General features: G+C 45.9%; 2 protein-coding genes and 1 non-coding gene across 3 annotated transcripts; 2 read left to right on the top strand and 1 right to left on the bottom strand.

The window, feature by feature from the left end:
- Positions 1 to 2,836: 2,836 nt before the first annotated feature.
- On the top strand, positions 2,837 to 6,386 carry PFK2 (phosphofructokinase 2). The gene is made up of 2 exons (XM_048701965.2): positions 2,837 to 3,543; positions 5,305 to 6,386. Exons 1-2 carry the CDS (start codon positions 2,956 to 2,958, stop codon positions 6,124 to 6,126), a joined length of 1,410 nt encoding a protein of 469 aa, XP_048557922.1. The 5' UTR covers positions 2,837 to 2,955; the 3' UTR covers positions 6,127 to 6,386.
- Positions 6,387 to 7,335: 949 nt separating this feature from the next.
- TRNAI-AAU (transfer RNA isoleucine (anticodon AAU)) lies at positions 7,336 to 7,409 on the top strand. The gene has a single exon. It is a non-coding gene; the product is annotated as a tRNA-Ile (tRNA).
- Positions 7,410 to 7,783: 374 nt separating this feature from the next.
- On the bottom strand, positions 7,784 to 11,794 carry CYP724A1 (cytochrome P450, family 724, subfamily A, polypeptide 1). Its single transcript, XM_048691569.1, has 9 exons — positions 11,439 to 11,794; positions 10,746 to 11,073; positions 10,352 to 10,504; positions 9,959 to 10,195; positions 9,781 to 9,867; positions 9,421 to 9,499; positions 9,125 to 9,231; positions 8,530 to 8,654; positions 7,784 to 8,143 (listed from the first exon to the last, which is right to left on the bottom strand). The coding sequence occupies exons 1-9, from the start codon at positions 11,651 to 11,653 to the stop codon at positions 8,044 to 8,046; spliced, it is 1,431 nt and encodes a 476-aa protein (XP_048547526.1). The 5' UTR covers positions 11,654 to 11,794; the 3' UTR covers positions 7,784 to 8,043.
- Positions 11,795 to 13,353: the final 1,559 nt, after the last annotated feature.

The raw sequence follows: 13,353 nt of genomic DNA, 5'->3' as shown, positions 1-13,353 counted from the left end.
TTTATTCATTTAATTGTGTGAAGTGGCGATTGTAAGCCTACTATGTATCTTTTTCCCCTATTGTATTACATGGGTTGTGTGAAGATTACCTCACTTGCGACATTGCTTTCAATGCGGTTATGCCTCTAAGTCGTACTTCGAAACGTGGGAGATATAGCCACATCGAGGGCGTTACACCGACCCTGTTTTTCTTACGCTTACACTTACGCACAAAGAAAGCCCAATTACTTCCTTTTTTACTGGTTTGCCAGAGTACGTACATCACCAACCCTCCCCCCCCTATTATGCACGAGGGAGCGCTATTGAGCATATAATAATTATTCATCGCTTAAAGCAACAAATAGGAGCTCCATGTCTACATCATTTTTGTAAATTTGTTTGCGGCTTCCAGGTCGTGCTTTCGTGGCTACATCACTGCATTGCTGGCTTGTCGCTTTTCGATACTCGTTGTCCCTTCCACCGTTGTGGCACGGGCTATGGAATACTCCATTCCCGCGAGTGGCAAATGCTTCACTGTGACACTGACACTATACATCAATTTCAAGATACATTCATAATTATTGAATCGGTATATTACCCAAAACAACGATTACATTTTCCCAGTCATGCATTATACTACCTCCCTCAAATAATTGAAGTTATGGGTTTGTTTCTAGTCAAACTTGTCTAAGTTTGACCAAATCTATAGAAAATATATTGACATCTAGAACATCAAACTAGGCAGTGAGATTCTTTATGAAGTATATTTTTGTATTGTGTGTATTTAGTGTTGTGGATCTTAGCACATATATATATATATATATATTATATAGTTGGTCAAACTTAACCAAGTTTGACTTAAGATAAACCTAGAATTTCAATTATTTTTGAAACATAGTGAGTAGATTATAATTCTGGGTGAATTAGTACAATTTTATTTTAATAAGCAAGATGCCCGTGCGTTGCACGGAACATCAAGATGCCTTTGTATAAGTAGTTTATCTTGTGGGAAAAAGGGATGAACGAGGCAACGCCTTATTTGCAGATGTGGAGAGCGGTGTGGGTATCTTTTAGCAAAATTGTCATAGTTTCCTTCCTATCCCTCAGATATAAATCGGACGGCCTATATTGCAGGATGGCAGGCACACCATCATCACCAACTCTGTTAGCAAGATGCCCGTGCGTTGCACGTAACATCAAGATGCATTTGTATGAGTAGTTTATCTTGTGAGAGAAAATGATGAACGAAGGAAGACCTTATTTGCAAATGTGAAGAGAGGTGTGGGCATCTTTTTGTAAAATTGCCATAGTTTCATTCCTATCTGTCAGATATAAATCGGACGACCTATATTGCAGGATGACAGGCACACCATCATCACCAACTCTGTTTTTTTATAAGAGTAAAGACAATTGTTTAATTTAATAATTAGATGCAGTAAGATTACAATTTAAAAATCTATTTTACTCTATTTTTATGGTTTTTTAAAGATGATAGGGCCAAAAGTCACATCTGATGAAATTATTGACACGTTCAACTGTATTACTTGTAGAGTTAAATGTAAGCTAAAAAATATTTTTTTATTATCAAACATATGTTGTCATACATATTAATTATATTGACTATGTTCTTGTGTTCGAACGGTTATTACTTCCTCACCTCTCTTATGTCCAAATTCTGTCTTCATTTGTGCATCTCCTTCCTTTGATCATCTAAAAGGAAATGATGGAGGTGGTTGAGGCTCAAACCAAATGCACCTAAAGAATATATGCACCCCATATGCCCGGTCACTAGCTACATGTAAAAATGTAACTATCCACGCTGCTAAAACATATAGCTATCAGGAAATTAAAAGAGGCGTACATGTGTCTAGCCAAAAAAAAACACTAAATCTCCTCAAATTATACACCTCATTGGATTGGCTAGGGTAAGTGGACAAATAATTTGGGTCAGTCGATTTTTTTCCAGCCATCCGATGCAAAATAGACGGTCATATGGCTTTCTTCAACCTAGTATTCATCTTCTTCCCCAACCACCCATGAACCACCGGCCAAAAAGTCAACCACCTCGTCCACGGCCGATGGCGCTCCCATGCCAGCCTGGGCCGCCCCGCCCACCCTTACCGTCATCCATCGCCGTGTTGGCGCCGCCACCCGACCATGCCTCTAAACTAGCGAGCCCTTCACCCCACCCAAATCGTCAAATTTCTTACTCGCATATGTCGGCTGCCGCCGGCTGTGGCTCGTTCTTGGCCGTTGGCGATGGCCTCGATGCTGCGCGTCGTCACCTACTTCTCCACCAAAACAACTAAAAAAATTGAAAATTCAGGCGAGTGACGTCTAACTAAACTGACACCTAATACTCGACGCGAAGTATGTGCTCTCGAGTTCAAATGCTTCCCGGTGAACAATAAAATTAAAAAATCTGTTCTTTAGTATCAAACTTGACAAATACTTTGTGTTCTTGCAAAAATTATCATGAAACCACATTCGTGAAAGTCGCAAAAAAATTAATACTCCAAAAATGCTATTTTTGAAAGCATTTTGGAATGCTGATTTTTTAGCCATGACTTGCATGAATGTTATTTCATGATGAAATTTTTAGAAGTTTAAAACACTCAAGACATTTGTCAAAGTTTGACAAAAAATTCAGTCTTTTTCTGGATTTTTTTAATTTTACTGTTCATCCCGAGCTCATTCGTGCGGAGGAGCAGAAGATAACTTTCGCCAAATACTCTCCTACTCCTATAATACTGTTTACGTGGCCATTTGTTAGCCTTCTCTTGACTGCCATTTGGCCATTTGCTAGTCACTACCGATGAGGTGCCTCTTGACACGGCGCCGCTGTCAACTTCGAGAAGCTCCAAGCAGACCGCCACGCGTCGCTCAGACCCCTCCCTTTCAGCTTTCACCTGCTTCGAACCACTCCGCCACTACGCAGTTCCACTTTCCCACCGCCCTGACCGACAGCAAGTGCAGATGGATCCCACCGTCCCCAACTCCGGCGACCACGCCGCCTCCACCCCTACCAACACCACCGTGACCCTCCCGCCGCTCACCCTCCGCGACGCGCCGCGGCTCCCGGCCTCGCCCTCCGGCGCCACCGCGGTCCCCAACCCGATCTCCAGCCACCCCTACTTCCACCCGCCCCCCACCTTCTACATCTCCCCGGGGGACGTCTCCCTCCGCCACGCCTTCTTCGACCTCGCCTCCGGGACCCCGAACCCGCTGGTCGCGTACCGCCGCGCGGGCCCGCGCGAAAGCCTCGCCGTCGACCCGGCCCGCGCCCGCGCCGCCCTCGTCACCTGCGGGGGGCTCTGCCCGGGCCTCAACACCGTGCTGAGGGAGCTCGTCGTGGGGCTCCACGAGCTCTACGGCGTCCTCGACGTCTTCGGCGTCGCCGCGGGCTACCGCGGGTTCTACGGCGCTGACGACGACCACGTGCGGCTGGACCCGGCCTCCGTGGACGACTGGCACAAGAAGGGCGGCACCGCGCTCAAGACGACACGTGGTGGCTTTGATCTTAACAAGATCGTCGATGGCATCGTCGCCCGCGGGTATACGCAGGTAAAAGCAACTCAGACGCAGCTTTCAGATTTTCACTAGAGACAGTGATTACTTGCAAAACCGCGAGGCGATGTACAGAATGCGTAAGCACTTGGAAGATTGGGATCAGCTTGGCCTTACTCTAATACACTAAAATTGTTCAAAGTTGCGATTTAAAGGATAATGGTGTATTACAGAAAAGTCTGAAAACACTCATGATTGTTCGTGTTAGGGCATTTCTAACAGATCCCCATCCGACGGAGTAAACCTTTAGTGGAGTTTTGGCCGGACCTAGCCGATCCCCTGTGTATAACTGAGTAAACTTACATTTGGCTCATACATTTCGTGGAACACTTGCTATGCAACCATGGTGACCACGCCGGCAATGCTGGACTGCTGGAGAGCACGCCAAACACGCCGGACGTCGCACTTCTGCCTGCACTGATCGAGGCTTACGCTGACGGCGGCGAGCAGCAGCAGCAGCATCATGCAGCGGGGAGGAGCAGCGGCCAGCAGCAGCAGCAGAAGCACGCAGCGGGGAGGAGTAGCAGACAGGAGCAGAAGCACGCAGTGGGGAGGAGCAGCAGCAGGCACAGGCGGCAGCCAGCAGCAGTAGCAGCACACAGCGGGGAGGAGCAGCGGCGAGCAGCAGCAGCAGCAGCACACAGTGGCCGTACCCGTAGTAGTACGGGTAGGGGTCACCGGCGAGGCCGGAGGTCGCCGCCGTCGACAAGGGAGCTTCACGTGAGTCGCCAGCCGGCCAAAAGGAGGCCTTTGTGTGAAGAAAATTTATCCTTGCCCGCCTCCAGACAGAGTATATTTAGGGATTGAATAGGCGCCGGAGGATTTTTTTTTTGCGAGAATAACTTCCAATCTATTCATCAACTGTCAAGGTAGTACAAAGAACACCAGAAGTAAAAAATACATCTAGGTCAATAGACCACCTAGCGACGACTACTAGCACTGGAGCGAGCCGAAGGCGCGCCGCCGTCTTCACCCCTCGCTGATCGGAGCCGGACAAACCTTGTTGTAGTAGACAATCGGGAAGTCGTCGTGCTAAGGCCCCATAGGACCAACGCGCAGCAACCGCCGTCGATGAAGAGAAGCGTAGATCGGAAGGATCCAGCCTGTAGACACAGGAACACAGACGAACGAAGACAAGATCCATGTGGATCCACCAAAGACAAACGCCGACCGAATCCCGCGAGATCCGCCGGAGACAAACCTCCACACGCCCTCTAACGATGCTAGAAACACCGCCAGAACGGGGACAAGGCGGGGAGAACCTTATTCCATCTTCAGAGAGCCGCCGCCGCCTCGCCTCTCTGAGCAGGACACAAACCCTAACAAAACTCAAAAGAGCATGAAAAAACGAAGCCCTTCCGCCGGTAAGGGCCGGGATCCACCACGCCTCCATGGCCCTAAGACCACATGAGACGAGGTAGACCGGCGGCGGCACCGGCGGGAGGCACAAGAAACCCTAGCCAAAGGGCCCTCTTTCTTTCCGTGGAAGAATACCCTCCTCTATTTGGTTTAGGGGATCGGCTAGGTGCGGCATAGAGGAGGAAAACCGAATTTATCGTCCCTTATAGCTGGATAGGGGATCGGTTAGAGTTGGCCTTAGTTAGGATCAAGATTTTGGTGTAGTTACTACCTATTTTTATTGTCAAAAAAAATTAAGTATACAATGTTACATGTGCTGGTTCACATGCCAATTGTTCCTGTTCTTCAGGCCTTGATCTTACTATCCTATCTGAACATCCCTTTTATGACATTTCACAGGTGTATGCGATTGGCGGGGATGGAACCATGAGAGGAGCAGTGGCGATATTCGAAGAGTTCAAACGGCGCGGTTTGAGGATCTCCATTACAGGGATTCCCAAGACCGTGGACAACGACATCGGCATCATAGACAGGTCATTTGGGTTTCAAACTGCAGTGGAGATTGCTCAGCAGGCGATCGACGCGGCACATGTGGAGGCTGTGAGCGCTGTGAATGGCATCGGTCTTGTCAAGCTTATGGGCAGGAGCACGGGCCACATTGCTCTTCATGCCACCCTGAGCAGCCGAGATGTTGACTGCTGTTTGATTCCTGAGATTGATTTCCACGTTGAAGGGAAGGGAGGCCTGTTCGAGTTCCTGTACGAAAGGATAAAGAAGAAGGGACATGCTGTCGTCGTCGTTGCTGAAGGCGCTGGGCAGGAGTTGATTCCCCGGACCGATGATCAGAAGCGAGAGCAGGATGAGTCTGGCAACATGCTGTTCCTTGACGTTGGCCCCTGGCTGAAATCTGAGCTGGGCAGATGGTGGAAGAGAGAGCACCCCACTGAGTTGTTCACTGTGAAGTATATCGATCCTACTTACATGATTCGAGCAGTCCCAGCAAATGCTACTGATAATCTATACTGTACCCTGTTGGCGCATTCAGCCATCCATGGGATAATGGCTGGGTTTACTGGCTTCGTACCTGGCCCGATAAATGGGAATTACAGCTACATACCACTGGAAGATATTGCCGTGGCCAAGAACCCGGTGGATGTGAATGATCACAAATGGGCATGGGTTAGATCAGTCACAGACCAGCCTGATTTCCTAAAGCCCTAAGGTTAAGGCCCCAAGTTCTGCGGTGCCAGGAAGTAGTAAGCTGATCTATCCCTCTCTGGATGACAGTCAAAATTATTTTCTTTTAATCTACTAGTTGTTTCTGTTCTTCAATAAGGCATCAGTGAGTTTGCGTGTTTGTGTGTATGTCTGCAAAGTTGTTGTAGTTCTGTTGTAAGTAAGAATTCTCCTGAATATTTTTAGTGGGCATGAAATGGTGTTTAGAGGCCCGAGGGCAAATGGCAATCTTACTTCCGACCAAATCTTGTTTTCAAATTTCAACTAGCATCTGACGGACATGGATTTTCTTAGCCCGAGCTCATATGAGCTCGGGTGAACAGTAAAATCGAAAAAAATGAAAGAAAATTCAAAAAATTCTGAATTTTTTTATGACAAACATTGACAAAGGTTTTCAACGCTTGCAAAATTTCATGAAATGACATTTGTAGAAGCTGTGGCTAAAAAAACAAAATCGATGCTCCAAAAATGTCATTTTCAAAAGCATTTTGGAGTGATGATTTTTTTCTTGCCACAGCTCTACAAATGTCGTTGCATGATGAAATTTTGCAAGCGTTGAAAACTTCTATCAATGTTTGTCACTAAAATTCAGATTTTTTTGATTTGATTTTAAATGAGCTCAAGAGTACTTTCGCTGACTTCACGTCACTAAAGCATTGTCTATCAATCTTTGATAGAAAGACACTTTGCGTTGCAAGTCATTAGGGCATGGCCAATGCATAGCCTCATGATGATGCCCTATGTGTCATGTAGGATCGGATGTCAGGAAAATAGATTCGGATAGAGAAGCGGGATCCTCAAGGCAGGTGCTTGGAAAGAAAAAGTGTAATCTGATGTAAAAAAACTGAAAAAGTTGAAGTAAGGAGTAGAGATGCATATGTATTAGAGTTTCTACTTTTTATTTTTTGATGAGACCCATTAGTAGTAGTTTGTATTGGAGAGAGAAAATCAGTATAGTTGCCTCAAGCTACTTTTTTTCAATGAGATATATGTATCCATATACCACCATTGTACATGCCCTTAGAGTCGAGCGTATTGTCGTCTGCCAGTACGTCATATTTTCTCCAACATACGCCCTGACTGATTTGGAACTGGAAAAAAAAATAAGAGAGGTCATACGCTTTGACTGATTCTGGAACTTACGAGAATGTATGATTCATATATAAGTGGTTTACTTTCTCAGTTTACACACAAGGCCTATTAGCTCAGCTGGTTAGAGCGTCGTGCTAATAACGCGAAGGTCACAGGTTCGAGACCTGTATGGGCCATAGTTTTTTTGCAATCATTCTCTAAACTCCTGAACAAAGCCTCTGTTCATTGATCTCCTCTCATTATCCATTGGAGCATGGGAGTTTCAACTGAATTCTGAAGGACTTGTTCGTTCTATCCAAATGTCCCTTGTAGAATCTCCCCATACTGGTTTACATGAATCTTTTGTAAACACTAAGGTTAAATAGTACCAGTTTTAAACAATAACTTCACTCTCTGCTGACTGGTGTGCTTATGCCAAATTCCCAATGTTCTCTTACATGGTCTTTATTTTTTGGGACTTACATGGTCTGTTTGGCAAGGATAAGAACGTTGTTTCGAAGTTTCAGTGAGGTCCGGTTCATACATATCTCCCCATAACGAATTTCAGAAGTAAATGTAAACACCAGGAGCCCATTTTTTTTCTATAGGATAGTAGTCCAGACAGTGGAGGATGTAACAGGGTGACCCAACCACCTCAAGTAATCACAATGGACAAAATATATGTACACCATGTACAGAGGAGATCACAACCTCCTCAGCTACCCCATTCCAGGAACTAGCTAAGCTAAGCTAGTCATCGGTGCTTCTTCGCTTCACTGCTTGCAATCTCTTTTTTCACTCACCGCCATGTTTGCAGCTGCAAGAACCCAGTCAAGATTCAGAGCAAATCGGCTCGATTTCTATCGGCAGGCCTCTCGGGAACTCCACGTACGGGTATGCCATTGGAATGTCATCGCCATCGATTTTCCATCTGCAGGGTGCCAAATTATACCATGATCAGTAACTATAGAGATTCAGTAAGCACTTATCTCCTTGCTCTGAAAAAAAGTAGAGGGAGATGCATTTTCTTCTGTCACAATCTGATAACTGCAGATATCTATGGACCAGATTTGGTACCACTCAACTTGCATGCCATACTTATTGGATACTCCATGCTGCCATGTTTGCACAGCATCTCCACTAGTATGAGACTGCATCAATCTGTGGTCATGCTATTCATATTTCCTCTGGTTAATTTCATTCTTAAGTTGATTTATCCTTACAAAATATTTAGGTTCTTCGTTTCTCCGATTTGTTGCTCTTGCTGCGTTAGTTGCTACATGTGTATCTCTTAATCGGCTAGGAGAAGTGTTTTACCTGAAATTGAGCACAAGGTGATGGAGGAAGAAAGCAGCCTCTACTTTGGCAAGCTCTGATCCAGGGCAGAGCCTGGTGCCACCGCCGAATGGTGTAAACTTCTTGCTTGTACCTTGGCTTGGGCCCTGTTGCATCAATCAATTGTACAAGTCATGCATATGAGCTAGCTTCATCAAGGGAGTTAAGAAAATGAAGAAGCAAAGCCAAGGATGCTGGCTTTGAGTGAGGAATCATGGTTAGGACCATGTACAGAAGGCACTAGGCCCTCAGCCAAAGCCTGCTTGGCATCTGAAGATACCAGGATAGTTGCAAGTAATTATTATGGCATGGGTTAGTTGGACACTCACTAATTAAAGGCATCAATTAGTTAACAGAGCAACCTTAAAGAAGATTCTCTCAAAGCTACAGATAAGCTCTTCTGATTTGTTCTCACCTTTTCATTGTATAAAATAGTTCATAAAAAGCATATTATGTCAAAGTTAGGCTTCCCTAAACAAGCATATTATGTTAAAGCTAATCTGCATAAACTAAGATGTATTCATTACTTGACTACAAATATAGATGCCCGTGCACATGGTATGGAAATCAGACATACCTCCCATCTGCAAGGCTGAAACTGTTGGGCATTTCCATGAAGCGAGGGGTTCAAATGAACAGCACTGAAAACAGGTAGGACCTTCCAGCCAGATGGAATCAGATACTCTGCAACAGAGCAAAAGAAGAGGTCCACTTGCTTTTGAGCATCTTCTATCAAAAGCTAGGTGTTTAGGAATAACAATGCTCACAAATCAGCAATAAAGGCCCAACCGCCCCCTTTGCCTGATCCATTATCATGTGATGAGCACAATGGGATCTGCTGGGAAAGCCCCAAGTACTAGCAGGGTTAATTACCTTTGTATCTGACATCTTTGAGGGCCTTCCTGTGGACAAACTTGACAATGTTTCCACATCTCAGCGCCTCATTGATAACCTGAAAGGACATCCACGCATGTATGTATGTATCATTGAACCATTCCAATTATTACAGAACAAATTAAGAGACCCTTCCTTCCCCATTTGCACTGTTCTTGCAAAGTGTTGTTTGCTCTAGTCAAAATTCCAGATATAGGCAGGCATACGGACAGAAAAAACATAAATTCTGAAGGGTCACATATTTGGTGGATGTCTGATAATAGAAAGAAAAAAGGATCCCTGCTTACCAACCGGCTACATATCCTAAAGCGTGTACTGAATGATCATCATCTTACTTACATGTTGGGTATATTCCATCTTCTTGTAGTCCTCAGAGCTCAAGCACTCCTCCTTTGCTTTGGTAGATCTTATGCCTTGATGCTCCCTCTGCATGCACAGCATGTTCATATATAATAAGTGACACATGCACGCAACCACCAATCACCTGTGGCTTAAGCTTGATCAGGTATGTATGTACCTTCACTAGGTCCAGATCTTGAGCTGACTGCCCAAGGAAGTAGACGACCATGGAGATCATGAGTGAGGTGGTCTCGTATCCTCCTAGCAGGGAGTCCAGCACAAAGCTCACTTTCTCCTCGTCAGAGAGTTCATCGGTTGACAGGAGCACGTTGAGGAAATCATCCCTCTTGCAGCAGTCAGCCTTCCTCCTCTCCTCGATAATGCCCTTCACAGTGCTTGATATCCTCTCTCTGGCCTGTGAGGAATGATCGGCATACCCAAGAACCTCAGTCAGTGTTAGAACAATATATACCAGAGTTTCATGAGCCTGATGCATGGTGAAGTAGATAAGAAGTGCTGGAAACTTTGACAGTTTAAGAAGGTGGTATTCCAGAGTTGTTTACTTAGTTACCTGGACAGCTTTGGCGTATGGGGTCCCTGGGATGCGGAGAGGGAAAGAGATGAGGCCCTTCATGAAGGTGAGGAAGTCCTCCAGTATCATGGCAGTGACAGGCTCCTCTGGCGACAGCCCCAGCACCTGCTTCACTATCACACTGAACGCAAACTGTGCCAAAGGAAAAAAAAAGTCAGAAAAAGAGAGTCAAAATACGGAGAAGAATGACCCTGGTAAGTCAAAGCCAGCGTTTGAAAAAATATGTGATGATGCATCAGCAAGTAACAGCATGATGATGTAGCCATAGGTAACATGTGCAGAGTTTTTCGTCCATGTTTGACGGGATCATGTCCCTACTGATGCATGCCTAGCCAGCTTTGGTTGTAGTTAGTGCATGCACGGGGAGACCAACCTTTCTTGCCTCCTCGCAGAAGGTGATGCTGCCGCCCTTGCCGTGCCATGACCCGACTATGTGCAGCGCAATCCTCTCAATGTCGCCAAGGTAGCTTGGCTTGAGCTTGGTGGAGGTGACGAGGGCCAGCGCAAGGTTCCTGAGCCGCTTGTGGTCCTCCCCGAGGACCACCAGCATGGAGGACTTGCCCAGTATGCCATGAATTGGCCTGGGGTAGCTGCACTGGAACAACCTCTCCTCATTCTGCAGGATGAAGTGGTTCAGCTCCTGGTCACAGGACACTACGGTGGGGGTGCAGAACAGATGGGACTTGAACACCCTCCCATACCTGCATCATCATCACATCAACTGCAATGTTAGATCTTTTTTCATGTTGTTAAGTTGCCATCATTTGATAGGGGGTCTTATGAGATCTTTCCATCCTCTCTCCCCCACAAAACAATAGGTAAAACTTTTTCAGAAACAGGTTCTGTGCACAAAACCTGTAGAAATTCAAATATATCACAGCCTTGGAGCAAAGACAGGAAGATAAAGGTGCTGAGTCAGGACAACATGCACGACATGCATCATCTTTTGCTGCCACATGAGTAAATGATAAACAATACTACGTGCTTGATTGCATCGTGGAGAAATCTTGAGGTGTGGTGTGGCTGTGGTGAATGATAACAAAAAAGAAGAAGAAAATAAAAGTACCTGGAGCAGTGATCCTCCAGGAAGCTACCCAGCGTGTTGGAGGCGTGAGGGGTGAGGAACCTGAGGGTCTCGCCAACAAGGGGCCATCCAAAGCTGCCCCTCGGAGCCTTGGGGTTGAGGAGCAAAGGCAGGAAGTGGCTCAGCACCAGAGTCAGGAGCAAGGCGAGCAGGATCGCCGGAGCAGCCAGCACAAGATCGCCCACCCCCACCATCATGCTCGTACCACCACACCACCACTGCCGCCGCCCCACCCTACCTAGTTACATCTCACAAGCTGCATGGAGCCTGCCATGCCTTGCCTCTCTGTCTAGCTATCATTCACTTGCTCGCCCTCTGCTTCTCTCTCTCTCTGGAATGGAAGGTGAGGGGGAGGCTATATAGTAGTGGGAGCAAGGGCAGGAAGGATCTTTGCAATGCGGGAGGGAAAGGAAAAATAAGGTTGCCTTTTGTTTTCTTGCTTTGGCCTTTTTTAATTACTACTGTACTCAAAAACACCACTAGCAGTATATATTTACTACTGGCTTGATCTCTGTTTTTACTGCAGACCCGGCTGCTTGTACTTGTATGTATACTCATACTATTTGAACTGTATGAATGACTTTTATCAGCAAGGGGCTGGGTCTAGCTAGGAGTATGGTCCCTTTGCAGTACTACTAGCATCTAGGCTGCTGCTGCTGCTGCTGCTCAAGGTGCAGTCAAACGCGCAGGTAGAGAGAGAAATTGTATCGGGTTACATGCGCGCATAGGACTTTGGTGCTGAGCTGTGAAGGTCTGCACCTTGCGTCTGAAATAATAACTTGTGCTAATCTGAAAACTAGATCGAGTGCCAGTTTTGGTCACAGCAGGCCGTATAGTACTGTGCTTGATTAGTTTAATTGTGTGAAATTCTATTTTTCTGCCGATGGTAACTCGTTTGAGCAGTGTTCTTGTTATCATGTCCTTGCCCTGTTTTCCCATGCAGAACAGCCTTCACTAAATTGTGCTCAAAACTCAAAGCTACCCCCAATGCATGCACAATCTAATTGTCCTAGCTGAACATGTACCTCTTTTTTCTCGGTCACACTCCGCTTGGAGCTAGAGTAAGTTATGCTCCATCTTTTGATTGACTATCGTTGACTATACATATCTGCTACCAATAGACTTGTCAACAGGCTCATCCCCCAAACAGCAAGAATAATTGAAGTGGCAACCGCCCAGCTTGAGGCCCAGTTCTTTTGGTGGCTTTTTCCATAAACCACCCCCGCCCCGGTCTTAGCTTCTCTCGTAGTAAGACCAGTCATCTCAAGATAAACATTCCACATCACAAATAAGTTGGTTCTGTTGAGCTCGATGATGTGTTGTCTTTGTTGCAGGATTTTGTCTACAACGACAATGATGAATCTCGGTTCTTCATGTACGGCTTGCCATTCTCTTCCAGGAATGCCTACTCTCTGCTCTCTTCTCTCAGACAACGAGCAGGTTGACCCCAACTACCATCTCATTTGGTCCTTCAGGTTTTTTTTAGAGTACACCAATAATGTATCATATTTTTATAGAAGGCAGAAGACAATTACAAAAGCATACCACTCACCGCGAACAACAAGTGTAGTACAAACTCCACACCCGAGCAAATCCGAAGAAAAGCCATCACACACATTACAAACACAACGCAAAGGAACTTGGCCTAAGTAGAACAACAAAGCCACGTCTCAACCAACACCGGTCACCTCGAAGAGCAACAACTACCACCGGACTCCCCTAGCCGACGCACCAACCACCCATGAATAACTAAAAGGAGATGGTGAGTGGGTGGCGGGACTCGGTCGTGTTGGAAACGAATATTTTGGCAATGCAACTCGATGTATTGATCGGTGCATAGTGCACGTATATATGGAGTACAAGGTGGGCCACAACCTCAACTATACAATGACTAGGA

This window comes from Triticum urartu, chromosome 2A (assembly GCF_056163025.1).
Source record: "Triticum urartu cultivar PI428250 chromosome 2A, HENAU_Tu73, whole genome shotgun sequence".
Classification (NCBI taxonomy): Eukaryota; Viridiplantae; Streptophyta; class Magnoliopsida; order Poales; family Poaceae; genus Triticum; species Triticum urartu.
The sequence above is the reverse complement of the archived record's forward strand: the minus strand, read 5'-3'. Positions and strand labels throughout refer to the sequence as shown.